Source organism: Meriones unguiculatus, chromosome 20, assembly GCF_030254825.1.
Source record: "Meriones unguiculatus strain TT.TT164.6M chromosome 20, Bangor_MerUng_6.1, whole genome shotgun sequence".
Classification (NCBI taxonomy): domain Eukaryota; kingdom Metazoa; phylum Chordata; class Mammalia; order Rodentia; family Muridae; genus Meriones; species Meriones unguiculatus.
The window spans coordinates 45,360,532-45,383,896 of NC_083367.1; the positions used below are offsets into that span (position 1 = coordinate 45,360,532).

The window sequence follows — 23,365 nt, forward strand, 5'->3', positions numbered from 1 at the left end:
AAAGAAGTTGTAAACCCTAGCATAAGTATAATTGATTTTTGTATCACGCTTAATGGCACAAACTGCTTGACAGAACTTTTTCTTTGGTGCAGCACCTGGCAGCTCACTTTTCCCTTCTCTCCTGTGTCTAACACCAACACCAACCAATGGAGTCAGAGCCCTGGCCCTCAGGAGGAATGTGCTCTTTGCTGGCTCTGTGGCTGTCCCCTGCGCCAGGCTTCACAGGCGGGTCATACCTAGTGATAGCCAGCTGGGCAGCGGGCAGCCTGGATGCTGGTCTAGCCCACTGCCCCTGCCCCTCGCTCTTCCCGAGCGAGCGGCTGGGCAGGATAAGGTTACACCCAGGCCTCCTGTGTCCCAGGGAAGAAGGCGGGCCGAACTCCGGCCCGCTGGGGAGTTGCCACAGTTGGCAGCCAGGGGCCCTTGGGGACGCTTCTTTTCTGGCGGCCGGGAGCTGAGGGTGGGACTCAGACCGCAGCCGGAGGCCGGGGGTCTCCGCCATGGGCACCGCCAGGTCTCCCGGGCGCGGCTGCGGAGCCCTGACCCGGTGGCTGCTGGGCGCCGTGCTGCTGCTGGGCCTGCGGCTGTGCATGGAGTTGCGCCAGGCGGGCTCGGGACCCCCGGGCCGCCGCGACCCCCCCGGGGCCACCCGGGCCTCCCCACGTGCTGCTGGCGCCCGGCCCTCCGCGCGGAGCCAGGAGGAGGCAGGTGACCTACGTGCGCAGCGGGCGCCGAGCGCCGCCCCGGGGTGGTGGCGGCACGACGCCGGAGCCGAGCTGCTGTGCCCAGCGAGGGCTTCCCCGCAGGAAGGTCAGTTAAAAACTGCAGACCTGGACCTTTGGAGTTGAGCCCGCACCCGGATGGCGCCTGGGGGTGGGGGAGCTTCTGTTCAGTGCCCCCACTGGAACACCCAGACTCTTCCACTCCCTGGAACTTTCTCCAGTCTCATTCAGTGCCCCCCCCCCCGAATGCAGTGGAATGGGGGGGGGTTCACCAACACTCAACCAATGTTTGTTGAGCGCCCGCTGGGGCCGGCCTTCTAGGAATAGAGCACCCAGCAACCGTACCCACTTCAGTGCGGGAGGGGGCGCTGAAGGCAAAGGAGGCTTGGTTGCCATTGTGTCTCCCCCACCCAGGCCTAGACAAAGACTTGGAGAAGTCGGTCAGGTCCAGGGGATGGCGAAGATCTGCCTTCCAGCTGCATCACCTCCACCCCCAGCCCCCACCCAGGGGTTGGGACTGAGAAGTCACGCCTCCAGCACCACTTAGTGGGAAATAATTAGATCCTCCAGGACCAAAGCTGGGTTCTGTCTCACATCGCTGGCTAGGCTCTTTCCTGGCCTCATTAGCTTCCTGATTCCCACTTCATTGAGGGGGTCAGTTCTAGCCGCTGGTGGTTAAAGCCGACGCTTCCCACCTTCTTTTGGGAACTCATCACTTATATGGTACTTAAGAGTGAAAAGATGAGGAACTGAATGGATGAGCTTGCCACATCCTTACACCATCACTCCTGCTTCCAACTGCAGTGGCCTCCTCCGAGGCAAGGCTGTCTGTGCCGCTTTTGGAATAGTTTTTTTTTTTTTTCCTTGATGGCATATGCCCCCCCCTACCTCTCCCCACCTTGCCCACTCCGCTCCCTGCATTTATCACCCTACTCTCCCTTCGGGTCTCCACCCTCTCTTCAACCCTAATACCCTCCCCTCATTCTTGGGTGTTTTCCTTCCCGCCCTTCCTCTACATGCCTTGCTACCAGTTTTCCCACGGCGGTAGTTACTTAACAGCCTATCCTGTTATCTTCTGGGATAAACACAGCTCCGTCTTCTGTCTCTGAAATGCAGTTCCTATGTAAAGACTCTAAAGGAGCCACTTCCTTCTCTAGCTGCCCATGCGATTCCCATCATACTGTGTTCAGCATTCAAAACTCTTGCCGAAGGGCTTACGCAGGACGGTGGGTCAAGTGCTGCCAGCACAAACTGAGTTCAGAGCGGTTGGGGGCTCAGGAAAGGAGTTCAGTTTGATTTAGGTCTTGAACCTAGAGAGGAAGATCAGAAAGAGAAAAGGGGGCATTTCAGCTGCGACTTGATATTTTTTTAAGAGGTTGGCTCCCTTCGTGCCTCTGTAGATGACCTCGTTCTGTCTTTGATACACTTTTCCCTTTCAGAGTGATTCTCCACACCTTTTGTTTCTGTTGTCGGCTGTTCAGAGAGTCCTAAGGTTTCCTCTCCACGGTTGCTGGTAACTAGAGCCTGCCTTACAACGTTAAAGTTTGGAAAGTATAGACTCAGAGGGTCACGAGGGCTTGTGGGGGGAGTTCACCTCCATCCCCTGTAGGAGGCTGGGGCAGAGGTCCAGTCAGAAAATGGTGGGGGGTGGTAGACACGGAGGTGTCAAGAAATGGCGAACACCATTTGGAAGGTACAAGGAGAAGCAGGGAGGTTCCGCCTGCCTTTGGTAGATTACCGAGGGGGGGGGGTGTGCTCACTCCAGATTACTTTCAAATATCCTTTAGCTATTCTGTTGGAAATGTCAAAGGACAGTCAGACATGTTGATCTGGGGCTTAGAGGCAGTGTCCGGACTGAAGGAGTGATCTGGAGGTTGTCACCAGTGGCACTAAAACTCTGAGATTTTACACTGCCACGTGGGGGTGAGTGTGGTTGGCAGGACGGGAGTTTGAATACTGGGGTTCAGTCATTACAATTAAGTTTAAAAAAAAACAAAAGGAGAATGTTAGGGTAATGTCTAGTATGATATAAACACAATGTGACAGCTCTTATTTTCTCTAAGCTGTCCTAAGTCTTCAGCCTTAGCTGTCCCTCAGATATAAACTGTTACGGCTCACTAGCATTCCTTTGCCACATCCCCAATCCTGTTCTGTGTGGCCCATCCTGCACCTTGACCATCTTCCACCGTCTCCTATTTCAAACATTCAGGTCAAGGCTTGTTCCCACCCCTGACCATTCAGGCCAAGGTTCGCTGAGAAACTCCTCTTATTTCCACGCTGATCTCTGAAGAGTGCAGTGACAACAGCAATGCTTTCTGGGAGTTTGAATTGCTTTGCTCGTGTGAAGACCTGAGAATCCATCTCAGGTGGAATGTTTTGTCTGTACAAAGTGTCCTTGATTGGGAGGGATTTCATTTCCCACAGTGACCCTAGTACACTCCAGAGACGCTAACAGGAGAAAGATGAATACTGGTACTTTTTGAGTTTCTCACGGGTGATTCTAAACGTCTTTGGTTAAACTACATAAGAACCAAGGCCCATCACTATTGTAAAAATATTAAGTTATTAGCCTTCAATGGAAACATTTTCCTTAGATTACTTTTTCCATAGTTACTTATTTTCAGAGTAAATATCTCATCTTACCAACTTCTAGTCAGGATTTTGGATTTGCTTCACTTTGCCAGTCTTTCACAGCCAAGTTAAAATATTCCTCAAAACTGGAAAGGCCAGTTATTTAATCTGTTTTCTGACTTCTGGGAATGGAATTCACTATCTCATACCCCGGGATAAACCTTGGCTTTGGAGTCTTAAAAGATACAGTATGATTCAAGATGAATGTACCACTGATACACTGAAATAGAGTTTCGAAGTTACCTGTTGAACTTTTAATTTAATTTTTTTTTAAATTTTATTTTAATGGCTTGAGAATACTGATCAACCAACCGTTCCACGGTGTTCTCAGTTTCTTTGTGCCGGGGCAGCTTCCACATTCTAAAGTAGACCGCACTCTATTCTGTGGGCTGTGTTCTGGGTGCAGTGAAACGGCGTGGGATGCAGAGGGTTTCTATCCACCAAGCTTTCTTTGCAGAAGTGAGAGGTGCAAACATTCAACAGTTCTATTGCCACCTTAATCAGAAACAGTTTGGGGGTAGGGGAGGGGGAGAGAGAAAGAGGCAGAGGGGGAAGAAGGGAGAGAGAGAGAGAGAGAGAAAATGAGACAGAGACAGAGAGACAAAGAGAGACAGAGAGGACATAGTTCTATTGTGATTCGCTTCCTCTTCCTCCACCCTCCTTTTTGAAGCAGTGTCTAGCTCTAAATATGAGGTCCCCTTGCACATCAAGAGTTCTAATCTTTGAGCTGGGAGATGAGACCAGGTGACAGATGGCGGGTAAGCACTGCATCTTCTGAGTGTGACAATCTTGGAGCAATCTTGGACGATCTTGTTCATTTCTGCACATTACAGGCTCAGCGCATCTCATCAGTGTGTGTAGTCTCTAAACAGTACATGGGCGTTAAAACATCACTGACGTGCCTTTCTTTACTTCCTGTTTCCTGCTTGTTTCTGGGTTCTGCTGTTGTTTTCTTTCTTAACTAGGCGTTTATGGTTCACATGCCTGAAGACTGATTCACAGACGGTTAGATGTGGTCTCTGTGACTTAGGCTTCTTAGGTACTTTTGGGGTGCATCTGGTACCCCTTACAAGGTTGAGAGTCCACCTACAAGGAAGCAGCTTTTGAAGCTCTAGGTCTCGCTTGTTCCGGAGATACTTAATTCAGCATCAGGCTTCTAGAAGAAATGCCTTTTCAGAGCTATGTCACTTGACATTTAATATGCTGGCAAGAAAAGTGACGTGAGTCACTGAGCTATAGAACCCAGCAACGTGTGGCTGCTGTCTTGGCTGGTGAGTTACAGATCCTTTGGAACAGTGTGAGTGTGCATGCTCATGCGTAGGGGGGGGGACTGTTTTCTTTTCTGGAAAACCAAATGGCAAATGTGGTCTTACTTCTTGTCATCCTTAGTTTTCTAATTCTGTAGTTGTCAGCTACATGGGGAATTGGCATGCTGTGCCCTCCAGAACTATGCCTTAAGAGCCCTTACTGTTTCCAGTAGGTTGAGTTCCCGTGACACACAGAGAGGACATAGTCCTCCTTTGATGGGCTCCCTCCTTCCCCACCCCACCCCCTTTTCAAGCTGTATAGGACTAGCTCTCAATATGAAGTCCTTTTGCACATCAGGAGTTCTGATCTTTGAGCCTTGGGACATGAAGAAGGATGACAGATGGCAGGTGAGCACTGCCCCTTTTGGTTGTGACAATCTTGGAGCTCAGCAGTCATGTCCAGCCCCTCCGGTTTTGCATATGTACCCATACTTCTGACGTACAGGGAGCAGCATGCGTCAGCCCCCTCCCTCTGCCCACAGAAAGCCGAACATTTTCATCTGAAACAAAGTCAGTGGAGAGTAATTGAGTGAGCTCCAGCAGCATGTGGGTGTGAAATAGCAGTTGCTTACTTTCATTTCAAAAAGCGGGTTTTTATTACAAATTTTGATGTGCCTTCAGTGGGGACCAGGGCTCTGTTTCCACCCAAACCCTGCAGTTAGTTTCTTGGAGAGTGGCCTGTGGGCAGAGGGCTGCTAATGGAGCCTCTGTTGTTTTCCAGCTGCCGGTGGCGGAGATTTTAGGTTCTTGCGTATAATTTGTGCAGTCCATTTTCTCCAAGGAGAAAAATGACCTGCCAGTTTTCTCGAATGGAATTGAGTTTCCCTTCTCAGTTCGTGAAGAGAATCAGGGCCTCCTAGCTAAATGGGAGACTGTCACGGGTGGAGGGGCCTTGAGATTTTCCATCTGTGCAATGATACCTTTGCAGGCCTTATGTTTCTGAGAAGTTCTGCTCTTTGTTCTGGGAGACAAGGGAAGTAACTGGAGTCTGCTTCACTTATCATGAGCTGAGCCTCAGCACAGCAATCCACCAGCAGTGATAAACATCTTTTCAAACAGCGCCTGAGCCCCCTGGGTATGCCACAGTGGACCCATCAGTGTCCTGTGGAGGTTTCTGGTAAAGGAGGGTGGGAAAATTTGCTCTCCAACAAGCATTTCTATCTTGCTCAAGTGACTGAAAGAAAATTGAGTTTTAGAAGCCTTACAATCTAGGGCCATATGTAATTTAAACTAATAGCAAGCTAGACTGTTAGTTACTAGAGGGGTAAATATAGTCAATGAATTTGAACCCTGTAACACTTTTTTTCTACAAGTGGGGATTAAACTCAGAGTTCATACATGATGGGCACAGGCTCTTCTATTGAGCCCTATACTGTACCTATACCTATACTGTAATGTAAATATCTCTAGACAAGTAAACAGTGGCCTCCAGCACTAAGCCTTACTATACGCTAATGCAAATGTCTTTAGATGGGGAACTCGGTGGGATACAGCTAATCACTCTCTCCATTCACTTTACCTTCATGATCTCAGAGGGTATTTGAAATTACAACCCTGAGCCAAATACTCTCAATGAGCAAAGTTGTTTTTTTCCTAAAAAGTGACAAGTAAAGCTAATACTTTTTAAGCTCCTTGACAGTATGACATATCCTTACCATATGCAAAAAAAAAAAGGAGAGGTCCTTGGACTGCTGTTTTTCAGAAAGAGGGTGCGATGGTTAACCTTCAAAGTCAACTTGGTTGGATTTAGACTTATGTAGGAGACATCCTTTGGGGGTGTATCTGTGAGGGCATCACCACAGAGGATTTGCTGGGAAGGGAAGACCCATTCTGAATGGAGGGGGGCACCATCCCATGGGCTGGGGACCGAGAAAACCAGACAGACGCAGGGACATTAGTTGCTTTTCTGTTGCCGTGATTAAAACACCACCGCCACCATGGCAACTTACAGAAGAAAGAATTTATTTGAGCTTATGGTTCCAGAAGGTTAGAGTCCATCCTGGAAGGGAGGCATGGCAGGAAGCAGCAGGTATGGCAGCTAGAGTAGAATGCTAAGAGCTCAGCTCCGTTAGTGTAAGCCCCACACAGACAGTAAACTGGAAGTAGATTAGGCTTCTGACTCTCAAATCCTGCCCCCAGAAACATAGTTCCTACATCCAGGCCTCACCTCCCAAACTTAACCAACTGGAGACCGAGTGTTCAAATGCCCAAGACTATGGGAACCAATGTTCCTTGCTCTCTGCTTCCTGACCCTGATTTGCAGAGATGAGAGGAAACCCAGTGTGTGATCCTGTGACACCTCTTTGCCGTCCCTTCTTTTGTGCTTTCCTCACCACGATGGGCGGTACCCATACTGGATGGTACCCATGGAGGATGGTACCCACGATGGGTGGTATCCATGACGATGGATGATACACATGATGGATGACATCCACAATGGATGCTACCTGTGATGGATGGTACCCACCCTCCTTTACCAGAAATCTCCACAGGACACCAATGGGTCCACTGTGGCATATCCAGGGGACCCGGGAGCTATTTAAAAAGATGCTTATCACTGCTGGCAGATTGCTCTGCTGACACCCTCTCTCATGCTAAATGAAGCAGGCTCCTGTTACTTCCTGTGTCTCATGAACAAAGATCCCAACTCCTCAGAAACAGAAGGCCTGCAAAGATATCCTTGCATGGATAGAAAAAACTCAAGATGGATGGTACCCTCTGAAGCCATGAGCCAGAGCCAATACTTCTTGCTTTAACTTGCTTCCACTGGCATTTTGTCCCAGGAGTGAGAAAGTAGGGGAAACAGATGAATCACCCAGAGCCAGAAGTAGCTACTGGGGAAGGTGTTTGTAAGGAAATATATTGACTCAAAGTAGTGCTCTTTTGGGTTTTATAGCAACAACCAAACACCCAGGTTTTGGTTTTTAGACAAGAAAACACATCAATTATTTAAAAAAATTATTTAAGTCTTGCCTGAATTAACGAAAACAAGGCAGAATGGGGAGCAAAAGAGAAGCATTGAAGAGGTGTATCGGGAAATGGTAGAGATTCCTCCCCGAGCTGGGGGAAGAGTTCCATCACTTCCTTTTGGAAGAGGGGGGCTGTCCAGAAAACTCCGCTGTCTTCCTTTCTGAAGGCCCCCAGAAGGTGGCTCTCCTTGCTCTAGTCTGGAGCTAGCTCTCTGATATCCACTTTGAATGGGCCAGCTCTGACCACTTGTTCTAAAAACAGCACAGGGTCATCTCCTGTCCTGGAAGCCATTCTTAGACAGAAACTGTCACTAAGTTACCCTGAACAGCCGAGTCCTTCCCTTTCCCTAACTACTCAGTATTATTTTTGCAGTTTTACCTTAGACATTTTTTTTTCTCCTATTTTATGTTATTTTAATTGGTCCATTTGGGAAATCTTAGACCTGGGCTCTAGAAATACATTCTTATTTTTGTTTTGTTCTGTTTTTTTTTTTTTTTTTTTTTTTTTTTTTTTTTACTGATCCCAGAACCTGTCCTCTATATGTGAGTTTATGTAGTTATGTACATCTCTGGCTATCTTTCTTTCTTTCTTATTTACTCATTAATGGCATTCTTTGCTCTGCATGCATTGTGTGTTCCCATGTGGCATCCTGAGGTTGGTAAATTGTCTTCCTCTATTGCTTTGCCTTTTTAAAAATAAAGATTTACTTATTTTTATTTTCTGTGTATGAGTGTTTTGCTTGCATGGATGTATGTATGCACCAAGTTCAGGCCTGGTGCCAGAGGAAGCCAGTCAGAGGCACTGGATCTCCTGGTAATGGAGTTATAGGCAGTTGTGAGCTGGTAGGTTGTGGGTGCTAGCAATTGAACCAATTCTAGAGGAGCAGCAAGTGTTCTGAACCATGGAGCCATATCTCTAGCCCTGCCCCCAACCTCAATTTTGAGACAGGGTCTCTCCCTAAATCTGGTATTCACCTATTGGCTGGACTGGCTGGCCAGCAAGTTCCTGAGATCCTTCTGTCTCTGGCTTCCTGTGCTAGAATTATGGGTATGTGATACTCAGCTTTTTTCATGGATGTGGGGGATCTGAACTTGGGACCTTATGCTTGAGTAGCAAGCATTCTATCCAGTGAGTCATCCCTCCAGCCCCTGTCTATTATAACCCTACTTCCAGGTAGTACTGGGCAGGAAGCCGGCACTCGGGGCACAAGATGTTTCACTCTGTAGGTATGTATACATAGAAACTGTATGTTGTCTTCCATTCATTCTTCTACCTCTCCATTTCTTTTCTCTCTCCTTTCACTTCTTCTTCTTTTTTTCCCCCCAAAAAGTTATTTGCGAGGACTTGTGGTAGAAAAACAAATAGAAATAGTTGGGCCATCATCACAATTTAGGTTCTTCAACCCAAACTAGGGTTTAATGATACTTAAATTATTTTTTGTTGTTTGTTAATGAAGTTACTTTTCAAAAAACATCCGAATTATTGCCCAGTGCATTTACATCTTTACAGCCTTCGTTCTAACTGGCTAGTTTAAGACTCCTTAGTGTAAGGCTACTTCTGTGTCAGTTAGGACTTGGGTTACGAGCGACAGACCAGGTCAAAACTAGTAAAACCAGAGACTGGTTGGATGAAAGTCTGGATGACAAAGAAGAAATACAGAAGCCGGGAAGGCTCTGAGAAATCAAGCAGAGGCTACAGTGAGCATGAATACCTCAGCTATCCAGAAGCTCCCATATCAGATCGTAGTGGGAACCAACTGTTTGTGTTGGCTGTGTCTTCCTCCTCCACCTCCTCCTCCTCCTCCTCTTCCTCCTCCTCATTCTCCCTGTTTGCAGAACTATCTACTTCTCTAAGAGAACATTTCCCCAGTTTTCCTTGCACCTGATGTTCCCTCAGAGGACCTGGGCATCACCCTTCAGACTGGATTGTACTTTACAGACATAAAGAAGCAGATGGTACGAGCATAGCTGAGGCCAGGGGTCTAAGGATGGGGAAATGGTAGGTTCGTGGCTTCTGTACCCACGGTGGTGGGTACAGAAGTGGTGAGGCAGTTCAGTCTATACCAGTGTGTCTGAAGGTGCTGTTCCTGCCCTTGCGTGTCTGTAAGCCAATAAATCTTTAATCAATCCCCTTTCTGCTTAACTAGCTAGAGTGGTTTCTGTTGTTTACAGCGAAGAACCTTGACAGAGCAGTAAATTAGAGCTGGCACACTGGAAGGTTATGGCTATAACTCTCCCTTTTCAGTTTTGCCTGGGTCTGTTTAATTCAGGTTTTGGAACACGATGATTGGGGGCTGAGTGAACTATGGGCCCAGGGATCTTTCCCTGACAAGATGATAGCATTCAGTTTCAGACACTGAATTACACAGATCTGCTAACTCATCTCTAGAGACACCAAACCATGTTTCACAGTGCCGTTTGCCTGGGGTTTCAGGAAGGAGGCGAGAAGTGCATGCTGCTGTCACAAATAGCGGTCCAGTGTCAGGGTAGGTCACTTCTGGCCTGGCCATGCTTCTTTATGAGTTGGACAGGAGTGTGTCATGCTGCTCTGTGCTGCAATTGGCCTCCCCAAGGATTCCAGGCTGAAAGTGCAGCCATATTTCTCCATTCACCTGAGCTTAGGGCTGGGTGTTCTAATGAGCCTTGCCTTATATTATTTAAAGATCTAGCTTTGGGGCTGGGAAGATGGCTCAGCACCCATGTTCTTTTAGAGTACCTGGGTTCAGTTCTCAGCACCCACAAGGCAGTTCGCAGTTGCTAGTGACTCCAGTTCTAGGGGATCTGATACCCTGTCTGGCTTCCCTGGCCTCCTGTATGCACAGGGTACGCATAAACCTATGCAGGCATGTATGTGTAAGCCTAAGTATTCATTTAAAAAAAAATGCCAGGAAGTGGCGTATCTCTCTCTCTTACACAATACAATGTCCAGAGCTACTCAAGGCCAGTGGTGTCATCCTGCCAGGTGCCAGAAGACAGCTGGACAGTTTGGTGAGCAAGACACTGGGTTCACAGAATGTAACCTTTCAACTGAGAATGCCCGTGTGGGCATTGTCTAGGTCATGTTTGTGCCTATGCTTTGAGCTCCTTGCTGATCTGCACGTTCGACAGTGTTGAAGAAAGCACGGTTGTTTGTTTTCAGGGGCTGAGGTCTGAAATGAAGTAGCCTCCGTCTGTCATGGTTGGAATGAAAATATCTCCTGTAGGCCCGTAGGGGGTGGCACTATGAGGAAGTGAGGCCCTGTTGGAGGAAGCGTGTCACTGCTGAGGGCTTGAAGGTCTCAGATGCTCAAGTCAGGCCCAGTGTTGCTCTCTCTTCCTGCTGCCTGCAGATCTGGATGTAGAACTCTCAGGTACCTCTTCAGTACCACGTCTGCCTGCACGCTGCCATGCTTCCTGGCATGATGCTAATGGACTAAACCTCCGAACTGTAAGCCAGCCCCGAGTAAACGTTTTCCTTTATGAGAGTTGCCATGGTCATGATGTCCCTTCACAGCAACAGAAGTCCCAAGACATTGTCTAAATTTAGTAGGACCCCGCAATAAAAAAAAAAAAAAAAAAAAAGACAATGTATAGATTAAGTGCTAGAGCCACAGACACAGTGATTCTTGTTGACATCGCGTATGTTAGGCTCTGCTCTGGGCAGACAGAGGAAGCAAAGGGTTAAATAAAACCATGAATGTTAAGTGCAGGAGAGATGGCTCAGTAGTGGAGAGTGCTTGTTGTTCTTCTAGAGCACTGGAGTTTGGTTCCCACAGTAGGCACCTCATTAGGCCTGTAACTCCAGCTCCAGGGGGAATCTGACGCCTTCTTCTGGCCTCCAAGAGGACCAGCATGCATGCGCTCATGGTCACACACACACACACACACACACACACACACACACACACACAGATGCACACACATACAGAATCAGTAAATAAAAAGCCATGAATGTTAACGAGTGGAAGGCTTCAAATAAAAGGAGTCAATCGCCATGCCCCAAACCATCTTCATGGTGACCATTTCTGCATTTTTACCCAGAGTTAACGGAAAGACTTCCAAATATGCTTCTAGAGCATGGTTACACGTCAGAACTAGTACTTGAGGTCTATAGCACTGGCCTGTAGGCACAATATAACACCAGGCCATTCCGTTTATTTCACATCTACTTTGAGTGTAGAACAAGGGATCCCTTAAGAACTCTGCTCATTCTGAACTCAGAGAGTTCAGGCTGCAGAAGGTGGTTTTTCTGCCAGCTGTTTTGAGAGTAGAGTATGGGAGGATAATAATAACACACGAGATCTTAGGGTACCGGTGACATTCACTGAAATGTCATGTAAATACTCTGATATAAGTAGCATGCCTGTGAGACAGGCTTTTGGCTTCTCTCGTGGTCTTTCCTGTGACAGGAATTAACCCCAGCATCCTGCATATGTTAGGCCCAAGGCTTCTATTTTTATGCTTGAGGTCAGATGGTTAGACTTTGATCCTATACATGTTGAATGTAGGCAAGAGATGCCATTTTCTGAATTTTAGTTTGTTAAAAAAAAAAAGATTGAATTTTAACGTTTTAAATTATGTGTTGATGTGCATGTTGGCCTTTGGGTATGTGTATGTGAGTGCAGGTGCCCTCCAAGGCCAGGGGCGATGGAACCACCAACCCTGGAGCTGTAGTTTCAAGCAGCTGTGACTATGAGCTACCAAAGAGTGGGTGCTGGGAGATGTAAGGAGGAACCCGGGTTCCTGCAAAAGCAGTGAACACTCTCAAGCACTGAGCCATCTCTCCAGCCCCTGGTTTCTTCCTCTGCAAAACAAGATTGGTAGAACATCACTCACAGGGATTCTGTGAAGGTGAAATGAGAGGAGGTAGAGAAAGCACTAGGAGGGGTCCTGGCATGTGGATGGCTTCTTCCTCTTCTTCCTCTTCTTCCTCTTCTTCCTCTTCTTCCTCTTCTTCCTCTTCTTCCTCTTCTTCCTCTTCTTCCTCTTCTTCCTCTTCTTCCTCTTCTTCCTCTTCTTCCTCTTCTTCCTCTTCTTCCTCTTCTTCCTCTTCTTCCTCTTCTTCCTCTTCTTCCTCTTCTTCCTCTTCTTCCTCTTCTTCCTCTTCTTCCTCTTCTTCTTCTTCTTCTTCTTCTTCTTCTTCTTCTTCTTCTTCTTCTTCTTCTTCTTCTTCTTCTTCTTCTTCTTCTCTCCTCCTCCTCTTTTGTTCACTTTACATCCTGATCATAGCATCTCCTCTCCTCCTGGTCCCACCCTTCCTCCCTCTTCCTCCTATCCTCTCTTCTCTACTCCTCAGAAAAGGGGAGCCCCTCCCCAACAACTCATCCCAGCCCATCAATTTGAATCAGGACTGAGCACATCCTCTTCCACTGAGGCTGGACAAGGCAGTCCCACCAGGGGAAAGTGGTCCAAAACCAGGCAACAGAGTCCATGTCAGAGACAGCCCCTGCTTCCCTTACGAGGGAACCCACATGAAGACTAAGCTGCCCATCAGCTAGGTATGTGTAGGGGGCCTAGGGTAGACGGAATTACAGTCATGGTGTCCTGAGGAGTGTGAAAGTCAGTATTTGTTGCAATTTTGTTTCCTTAAAACTAATTTTAAGTTTTGTTTTTTTTTTTTAAAAAAACAATGTGCCGTTGTTGAATAATTTTGGTTTGTATTAGTGTTGCAATGTAATTCCAAGCTTTTGCAATATTTTTTTTTCCTCAAAAAATGTTTACAAATCTATCCGCTGCTTCATCCATAAGCACTCGATTGCTTCTTTAGTTCAAGGGAGGCCAGCTGGTGAGATCAAGGGTTAACAAGCTAGCTGATAAATTGTTTTGCTGCTTTTGTCTTCCACGTTTTAGCCATGCTGAGTGAATGTTACTGTATTCTGCACTTTATTTGCCTTTTAAAGATAAGCTCAACTCGACGCATCAGACACTACGTACGTATCCGTGTTGTGTCTGGTTTGTGGTAATAATATTCCTTCAAGCAACATGTACTGAATGAGCCAGGAAGACACTATTGTGCTCGGCTAGAATTGTCTTCATCCTGCACACAAGGAAGCCATGGCCTCGCTAGAGGAATTAGATCCCTGGGGTCTAGGGGGCCTGTGCTTGCTTTGGCCTCTTCCCTTAGCTCCCTTTTCTCTGCATTCTGGTGCCACGATGGGATCTGCTCTACTCTGCCACATCTTTCTATAGATTAACACCTTGGAAACCAGGAGCCCCAGGGAAATCAACCCTTCAGTTGCTTCTGTCAGGAACTCGGGCGCAGCGACACAAAGTCAGTTATGCATCCACAGAAAGAAAAGGGAGAAATGCAGAACAGCAAGCTGGGGCTTGTGAAGAGTTAGCCCAAGGAGGGGGGCTGGAGCCACGCCCGCCCTGAACCTGACTTTTCAAAGAACGGTTTCGCCAACCTCTGCTATAGCAGTGGCCCCAGGCCACCTAAGTATGATTGTTTGGTGTGGGGGTGAAAACAGAACTTCTTCACAGGGCTGCCACATCTTGGAGATGTCCATCCTAGACTTTTCTCATCTGCTGAATGAGGAGAATGGCCCTAGACTTCCAACATGGCGCTGAGAATCCCGGAGACTGTCTCCATAAAGTCCTAAAATGTTCATAGTCACATAATAAGGATTTGGGTGGTTAATGTCTTGAAGATCTTTGTCATGTGACCATAGCCACGTAGTGAGCATTCGCATGGTTTACAGCTGGCTTGGCCTACTAGCACCTGATCTTGACTTTTCCTAATATAACTACAGTGTCGCTGGACAAAGTCTGGGGTCAACTTTCCCCTAATGCGTACACTTGAACGACATGGGCCACACAGAAAAGGTAGGTATCTTTCCTTCTGTACGATATGCTGGTAACGTCTGGGGCTTACATTTTCCTGTCCACATCTCTGTGTTTCCTGCTGCTAGTTCAGCATCTCTTCTCTGGAGTGCACTGCCCACTTCTTTAATCTTCCAGGGTGACGCCAACACAGGCCTAGGGAGGTCAATCCAGTTCAGAGCAAACACCACTCCAAAATCAATCCTTCAACGTTTTCCTGGCTGTTGTGTCTTAGTTAAGGCTGTCCTTTCTTCTCAGGTTCCCACTACATAGTTCTTGCCTGCCCTCAGAGGCCCACCAGTGCTTTTCCTCCATGCTGTACGTTCAGTCTCTCACACACAAGCCTCCTCTCTTGACCTAACAACAAACTTCCTGGTCCATACCCTTTTTGCTTTGTTCATTTGCTTTAAGCTTGCGTGATTTATCTCTCTGCTCCTGCAGGCCTGGCCCTAGCGATGTGTTCTTCTGCCACAGTGGCAGCAGGCAAAACTGTGCTTTTCCTTTGGTGGGGATGGGGACTGAATGCGGATCTTTGTGTGTGCCAGACAAGGGTTTACTGTTGAACTAGACTCCCAGCTGCAGCATGCATGTGGAGGCCAGAAGACTTGCCCCAGTATCTAGCCTTGCTTTTCACCTTGTTGGAGACAGGGTCTCTTGTTGTTGGCCGCTGCAAAGGCCAGTCTGGCTGGCCCATGAGTTTCCAGGGACATCCCCGTACCCACCTCCTATGTCTCCGAGGAGCACTGGGATTATAGCTGTGTGCTACTGTGCCTGGCTTTATATGGGTTCCAAGGCCTTGAACACAGGTCCTGTGCTTGCGTGGTAAGTGGTCTAACCACTGAGCAATCTCCCAGCTTTACAAAACTTTTTTTTTTTTTTTTTGTACACAAAATGTGCAGGAATGTTTAGAGCAATATTATAGTGCCTAGAAATAAGAAACCACTCTAGTGTTTCTTGGCTGATGGACAAATCTGTAAAATGTGGGTTAGCCAATCAAACAAAACTTATTCACGAATTGAAAGGAGATGCTAAAGTGTGAATAAACCTTGAAGCACACTGTGTTAAGTGAAAGGAAGCAGTCACCAAAATATCACATATTCCAGGAACTCCATTCTAACAAATATGCCCACCAATGACAAACATATCCTCAGAAGGTAGGTGTGTGGAGGGATAGGAATGATTGCCCTTGGGGACATTTTTTTTTTTTTTTGAGAGGATGAACGTATTCTGGAGGTGACAGTGGTAGCAACTGCGCAACTTGTGTTCATACAAACCCTGCTGGATCCCACCCTTCAAAGTTGCGCATGTTGTGGAATGTGAATTGAAAAAATTCCTAGAAGGCCATGGGTGAGTAACAGACATGAAGTTCAGTGCTCTGCCCTGCTCAGATAAAGATAAATCCACCACGAGAGGGCCCTGGCACCCCACCCTGCTGGTACTCATTGATCGGCACGGCCAAGTTCAGTTGGGATATGCAGTCCATGTGTTTGCCTGTCTCTGTGGCTCCTGCCATGGCCTCTCAGAAGCTCCCCCCGCTCTTCAGGCCTGGCAACACGGTGCAGAGCCTGGCATGGCCAGTCCTGTGTTTGCCGATGGAGGAGAACCTCGAGGTATCCTTGTTATAAGCTTGCTGGCTACTGATGCACCAATTTTGTCAGAAAGGATGGCACAAGAGCACCAAATGTGTCTGCTTGTCTGTCATCCCATTGCGTCTCTTCTTAGACAGCCACTTCTTATTCTGCTTGCACTGGCTCTCTTTCCTCCTCGTCATTCTCATCCAAACGACTTCTTGCTGCATTTGCCATGGTTTGTGTAGCAGTCCAGACGGCCCTTTCTGCCTTGGCAAGGCTTGCTCTGCTGTCACCTCAAGCGGGCTTTATGTAGCCTTGTGGGTGCGATGGGCATTGTTCCCCTGCCATCAACTGGGAGCCTGGTTCAAGATAAAATGAGAGCGTGACCCAGGTCGGCTGAGGTCAGATTTAGTGTCATTTCTACTCTCTGCTATCAATTATTACTGTTGAAATCTCTATTGGAAAAAAAAAAATAGGTTGGTTTCTATACATTGCAGATTCTGTATGGAAGTGAAGCGTCTAACATATCTTCCAAATCAACTAATATATTTTTGAGTTTTGGCTTTAGCTATTTTGCTTAGGTAGAATTTCAAGTACGCCTTACATTGCTTAAAAACAAAATTGAACTGATTATGTAATTATGATGGGGAATGTTCTTTTGGGTGGTGAATATTCATTTTGCACAAAAATAGTAAAAAAAATAAAAGAAAAAGAAAAAAAATAAAGCTGTCTTATTGAACTAATGTGCTCTTAGAGGACCCCCAGTCAGGAACAGCCAGCCACATGAGTTTGAAACAGAAATGGCTTGAATGTGTTTGGGTGCCCTGGATACAGAGAATTGTTTTGGAAAATCTGATGCCTGGGTTTTATTCTTGGACAAGGAATGTTCTTATTTACACAAACTGAGCCACCAGTGAAGACTGACACTTATTTAACACACACAGCATCGTTCTTCCTTGTTCTGGTGAAGCATGGAGAAAAAAAAAAAACATGAAAAAATGTACTATGTATATGTATAGATTTTATTTTTAAAATATAGGTAAGACATGGTACTGAGAGTTAAAATATGCAGCTGTGTGTTTGGTTCAGTCCTTAACTTCATAGTAAAACCAGAAAGTGCTCTTAAGGTCTTTTTTTTTTTTAATGCTTTAATAACAAAACCATACAGACACGGAAGGAGTTGGGTAAGGGACATTGGAAAGTCAATTTTCTATGTCTTTTATCCAAAGAATTCTTAGGTTATAGCTATTTTGAAACAAAAAAAATTCAACTTAAAAATAGAAGTGAGGAAATAGGAACAGATTGCAGTCTGCAGCAAGAAGTGAAAAAGCAGGGAGTGGAAAGGATACAACAGAGTGTGGTGGGGGGAGGCACGGGGGTGTGGGTGGGGACTGCAGGGGTACATTTGTGTTCGGTCCTTCTCGGATGTCCTCAGTGTGGTGCCAATGAAAGGGCCGTGGAGACAGGGGCTGAGCTTCCTCACTTCTGTTGCTGAGTTACAAAAGCATGACGTGGACCACGTGATGGAAACTATAGAAGGCTTGGCAGACCATTGAACATCACACATAAGCTTATAGACACACACAGAGGCAGATATACTCACACACACTCAGCTCTGTCTTAACCTAACACTCCCCTCCCTCAGGAATGACCCTTCCCAGAAACCCCTGACCAGGTGAAGCCATTAATTTCTTTGTGAAGGCGTGTAGGGAGTCGTGGCCCTCCTCAGGCTGGAAGCTCTTAATGTGGAGATGGTTCAGAATGACTCCTGGGGGTTTCAGGAACACGGAGGCTTCACCTGGTCGGGCATCTCTGAAGGGTCACTTCTGAGGGAGGGGAGTGTTAGGTTATGATAAGGACAGATAAGGGTGAGGTGGCTGTGTTCTTTCTGGGAGAGTGACCCCCGTGCAAGGAGTCTTTTCCCTGTGGGGCTGGGCTGGATGTGAGTGAAACTCCTGAGAGGTGGAAGCATGCTGTTGGGGAGCAAGGCCTGGGGACCGCTCCCCAGCAGGCTGGGCCCAGCTAACCACTTCCTGGCCCTGTGATAGGCATCCTACAGAGGGCCAGGTCTGTTTGCCTTGGCCTCTGTAAGCTCCACTGGGAAGAATTGCTGTGTTTTCTTGTCAGAATAGAAACCGCTGCCTCCTCCCTGCTATTGATTTTTTTGTGTTATTTCATTTGTAAACGAACGCTTGTTCTATATTATAAAACTAGTCAATGCTAAGCAAATTTTTGAAGGTTGAAAAAAGTCAATTTCTTGTGAAAATAAACGCAAAGGGAGGCGTGGGCCAGCTCTTCCGCCTTGTGCACAGTTTAATTTATGTTTCTGTTTCCTCAGCGGCACACTCACCTGGGGCTGGTGTCTTTCTGTGCGGGCCCATAGCCTCACACCGTCTCTGACGAGCATTTGCGCATCCTCCACAACTATCCAGGTGTCAAGCTGAGTCGAAGCCTTGTACCCACGTTCACCCACTTGCAGTAATTAGATCCGTTAGAGAAAAGGTAGGGAAAGCCATAAACTGGGAGGCACACGCATGCAAAGTCTCCTTCAGCTGCAAATGTGCGTGTGCATTGACTTGCCAATCTTACTTTGCAACCTTTCTTGCAAAAACCCGTTGAGACTGCATCTCAACCTCTCTCACCCTTTCCACTTGGTTTCTTCAAATGGAGCAATAGCTTGATACACGCGAAGCAATTTAAGTGCAGGATGCTTTCAGATCGTAGTAATTAGGATATACTTTCACAGTTCATTCACCCATACGTTAAAAAAAAATACATTAAAAAAAAAAAAAGTCACCGTGACACAATTCCTGCCAGAAGCAACTTAAGGGCCGAAAGGCCTGCCTCTGTGGCTCAGGGGTTACTGTCTGTCACCGTGGAGAAGGCATAACAGAGGAGCATGGCTGCTGAAGATTGGGGTGTTCATGGCCCCAACCAGGAAGCAGGAGAGCAGTAGTGAAAGCAGGTGGCTAGAACTCTCAAGGCCAGTGATATTCCAGTGATCCGCTTCCTCCAGTGAGGCGGCAGCTTTCCTAAACTTCCCCAAACATCACATCAAACCGGAAGCTGAGCTTTCAAACACACGAGCCTGTTGGAAAGGAGCTAATCTTTCCCAACTTTTTTTTTTATATAATTGCCTTATTTACCTTGGGCTGGGCAGGTATTTTTACCCACGCTACCTCAATAACCTCCCCACCCGTCTCCCAGCCTCCACCCTGACCTCATTTTTATAGGCCCGTGAACCTGTTCTATTCCACGCACTCATTTCACCGACTTGCCTAATGATCAATTAAGTTGTCATTTCAAAAAAACTTGTAGAACTGATGTGAACTGGTCTGGGAAGAAACGAAGTGATTGCTGGCGAAAATAAACGAAGCCGTCAGCAGCAGGGGCGCACGGCAGGGATACTCCAGTGTCGATCAACTGGTTTCAGTGGAGACAGGTTAGAGTGTCTCTGTGGGGGTGTCTGCCTGGCGCTCCAGCACTCTGGAGGCCAAGGCAGGGTGATTGCAGGCCAGCCTTCAGCTACATAGTGAGACTGTGTCTCAGCCTCCCTGACTCACCCTCCCAAAGCGTTTCTACTAGCATGTAAGTAGCTGTAAGTGTTTAACCTTTCAGACTTTATGAAACTAATTTCTGGTTTGGGTGGTACTGAGCGATCCAGTCCAGGGTCTTCAGCATCCCAGGAAATCAGTGTAACCACTGAGCTACCCCCTCCCCAGCCCCCACAAACCCTTTTTATTTATTTATTTTTTTTAAATTCATGTGCATGCATGTTTGCATGTGTGCAGGTGATAACGCGTGTGCGCGAATGTGGAGGCCCAAGGCTGACAGCAGGAGTCCTTCACCTTGCTCTTTGAGGCAGGGCCTCTCCTTTGAGTCCAGAGCTTGACTGACGTTGGGCTAATGAAGTTAGTGAGCTTGCTCCCGCGATTCTGTGTGGAGTGGCTGCCACACCTACTTGCCATTTTCTCATGATTTGGGGATTTGTACTTTGAGCTTCCCAATTGCTGCCACGCAGCAAACACTTTAATTGCTGAGCCATGTCCTCAGCCCAACGGCGCTAATCTTCCACGACCTGTTTTAAATCCTCAGGAATGCTTTCCTGCAGTTTTTCCTCGAGGGTTTGGCTGATTTCCTTGTCATCTCTGAATTTTAAAAAATACATTCATTTAATATCTATATGTGTGTGGATCCTTCGCCTGCATGTATGTCTGGGCACTATGTTCGCACCTGGTGCCTGAGGAGGCCAGAAGACAGTGCTGGATCCCCTGCACTGGATCCCCTGCACTGGATCCCCTGCACTCAGTAAGAGCTGATTGTGAGCCACCACGTGGGCGCTGAGAGTCAGGGCTCTCCGGAAGGGCAGAAAGTGCTCTCTATAACTGCTGAGCCATCTCCCCAGCCTCTGCTTTTTACTTTTAAGTGAACAGAACGGAGTCAAGGACTCTCAGATTTCATAACAACTTACTTCTGTCTGAGTAAAGAGCGGCTCTATTTAGCCACCTTAAGGTAAGCCCAGTTAGTGAATTTTCCCCCAAATTAATTATTTTTTAAAAGCTGTTTTCAACTCCAAAGGATATATCATGTTCTTTTCTCTCTGGCATTTAAACCAGTGTGAAAATGTCCCTTGGAAACTAGCTCTGTGGGGGACTGCAAGGGAAGCAAGATGCGTGGTGTCTTCCTAAGGCTGGTGGTTTGGTTAAAGCGATTCCCCTGCATCAGATCCTACCAAACAGTTAAGTGAGAAGAGTCTGCCTTGCTCAGTGTACTTTGCACAGGCTTGAGGAATCAGGACTTCTGAGTGTGGGGTGTGGCTAACACTAGACCCGGAGGAAGAAGTGGGATTTGAACTGGCTCGTGAATAAGGGAGAGGATTCTGGACAGGAGGGAAGAGGCCTGGCTCGGTGTGGTACAGCTCAGATACACTTAGAAAACAGACCAGGCAGGAGGATTGGCATTGTCGCCAAAATTTCCTTATGGGTTTATTCCGAGTGTTCCCTCGCTCCTCTGAGCCGTGGCATTCAATTGTCTTTGGTCGTGTTTCTTGTCTTTCTCCCATCCAAGAATCTCTACACAGCCAGTTGTTTGTCTTCACCCTCTGTTCAGTCTGAAGGTGTGGCACTGGCAAGATAGAATATGTGGCCTTCACGGTACTGAATGTCTTTTATCTCTTCAGCCTGCGTCAGTCAGGACAAGGCTAGGTGCTGCTGCAGTAACAAGCGTTCAGGTGGATTTCAAATTTGAGAGGATTATGATAACTAATTCCCATTTCTCACCTTTGCTCCGTATCCAGTGTGGGTTGATATGAAAAGCAAAGTCCTACTTGTTGCTGTCATCCAGGGGCTCACATGACCCTGATATCATCATCACCCTCTGCCAGCATGGCCTGGATCAGCTTACCCCTCCTTTCTAACTACTCAGCATTCATTATCCACAACGTTGTCAGATTCACTAGTAAGTTTCTTAGTGTGTCTCATATCTTTTTTGTTTTTGTTTGTTGAGATAGTGTTTCTCTGTGTAGCCTTGGCTGTCCTGGACTTGCTTTGTAGACAGGGCTGGCCTGGAACTCACAGCGATCTGACTGTCCCTGCCTCCCTGAGTGCTGGGTTTAAAGGCGTGTGCCACCACGCCTGGCTGTGTAGCCCATATCCTATGGATAAATAATTTCTTAAATTCGTTCCCATTGCATTGAGGAATCTGTCAGTGCAGGCTGGTTGCTGTTTTTTTTTTTTTTTTTTTTTTTTTTTTTTCCGAGAGGCCCTTCTAAAGTTTTCACGAGCACGTCCTGTGCACAGGATGAAGAAAACCATGTGTGGGGAAGAGAAGCCGAGCTGGGATGGAGACAGCGTGGAGAACAAGTGTGGGGCTGTCCAAGCTTCACTGCCGGCACCTCCTACGCGTGACTCCGGTTTCTCACTTCGCCTCTTTGAACTTCGTCTTCTTTTATTACACCATGAAGGAGTTGGTCTGGGTTATGCGTGAGGCTCCTTTCAAGACAATTATTCTCTACAAACATGACAGAAGTAAAATTTAAAGCCAGAAGTAGACTGTGTCTTCTGTATTCTAAATATATTGAAGGTTTTTTTTTTTTTTTTTTTAATAAAGGTTTTAAGCTCTTCCTGGTGAAAGAAAGTTGTACTTTTCTTTCTTGATAATTTTTTGAGAACCTCCTGCATGAGCCACCCTCCCCTCTGCAGTTCCTCCAGGGTCCTCTTCTCCCAAAGTCACGAAATCTTCTTTAATTGTTATACACATGTATATAGAACCAACGGAGTCCATTGAGCTTCGCTCATAAAACATACCTGTGTGTGTGTGTGTGTGTGTGTGTGTGTGTGTGGCTGAGCGGTGGGGATTGGACATCCTATGTGGGCGCTCCTGACGTACGCTCAGCAAGCGTACGTCACCTGCATCTCTTCACCTGGATATGGGACCTCGCAAAACACCCCTCCACACACCCCACCGTCCATGTTGGCATGCCAACTTGTATTTTCATTCTGTTAGTCTTGTTCAGGCAACCCAATTTTGAGAGTTCATGGGTACAGCTTTTTTTTTTTGGTAATATATAGGAGACACAATCTTGCAGAAGATGATGTACTATTAAAAATGTTTACAGGACCTCCTCAGCTTAGAGCTGATCTATTTATTTGCATGCTCTGTCCCCTCTACTCTTTGATATTTCCCGTCTGCAGTGGGGAAAGGGTCTGTGTAAAAGCCATGGCCGCTGGCAGATTCACTTGCAACTTTGGAGGATCTTACCCTCTTGCAGCAACAAACAAACAAAAAACAAACGGAAAACCCAAGTCCGGAGTTAGGCAGCAACAAGCAGATGACAGCTGACTCCCAGAAAGGCCTGCTTCCTGCAGCAATTCTTCATGTTCCGAAAGGGGCACTTAGTGAGAAAGATAAGTGCTTTTGGTTTCTGAGGCGTGCAGCCAGCTCTCTGCCTGCCTTGTTTCACACTGTTGGCACTTTCCCACAGAAAGCCTTCCCCTGGGCTTTTGCTAATGTGTGAGGTACTATAATTTATAGTGCATTCAGGAAGAAAAATGTCCTATAAATATAGAATCATACAAAGAATGTCCTAGAAGCAGAGCCTTAGCTCTAATTGTCAGGTAGGATTTCCCAAGGCTTCTAATACCCTATCAGTCTCTAAGGGCCAGAGATGGCTGATAGGAATGCTGTGAAGTGTGGACAACAGAAAATGAAAAGGAGTTCATGTGAATGAATGCACCCTTAACACCGAGAAATGCGCACACGCATACACGCACAGTTATGTGCAGCTGATGACATTTTCAACAGCATGTGACAGCTTTGCCTGGAAACCAGCGATATTCCTAACCATATGGTAAATGGTGTGAGGG

The 23,365-nt window shown here is 46.9% G+C and overlaps 1 protein-coding gene and 1 long non-coding RNA gene across 2 annotated transcripts in view; both read left to right on the forward strand.

Annotated features, from left to right (window-relative positions):
* The first annotated feature begins 243 nt into the window (after nucleotides 1–243).
* The window catches only part of Mettl24 (methyltransferase like 24), a 105,384-nt gene continuing 82,262 nt past the window's right edge, over nucleotides 244–23,365 (forward strand). Inside the window, 2 exon segments of the mRNA XM_060373165.1 lie at nucleotides 244–656; nucleotides 658–810. Of these exon segments, the coding sequence (XP_060229148.1) occupies nucleotides 501–656; nucleotides 658–810 (309 nt within the window). The 5' untranslated portion in view covers nucleotides 244–500.
* Nucleotides 4,637–22,115, forward strand: LOC132649435 (uncharacterized). The gene is made up of 5 exons (XR_009587871.1): nucleotides 4,637–5,008; nucleotides 13,509–14,433; nucleotides 18,340–18,503; nucleotides 21,298–21,458; nucleotides 21,800–22,115. It is a non-coding gene; the product is annotated as an uncharacterized LOC132649435 (long non-coding RNA).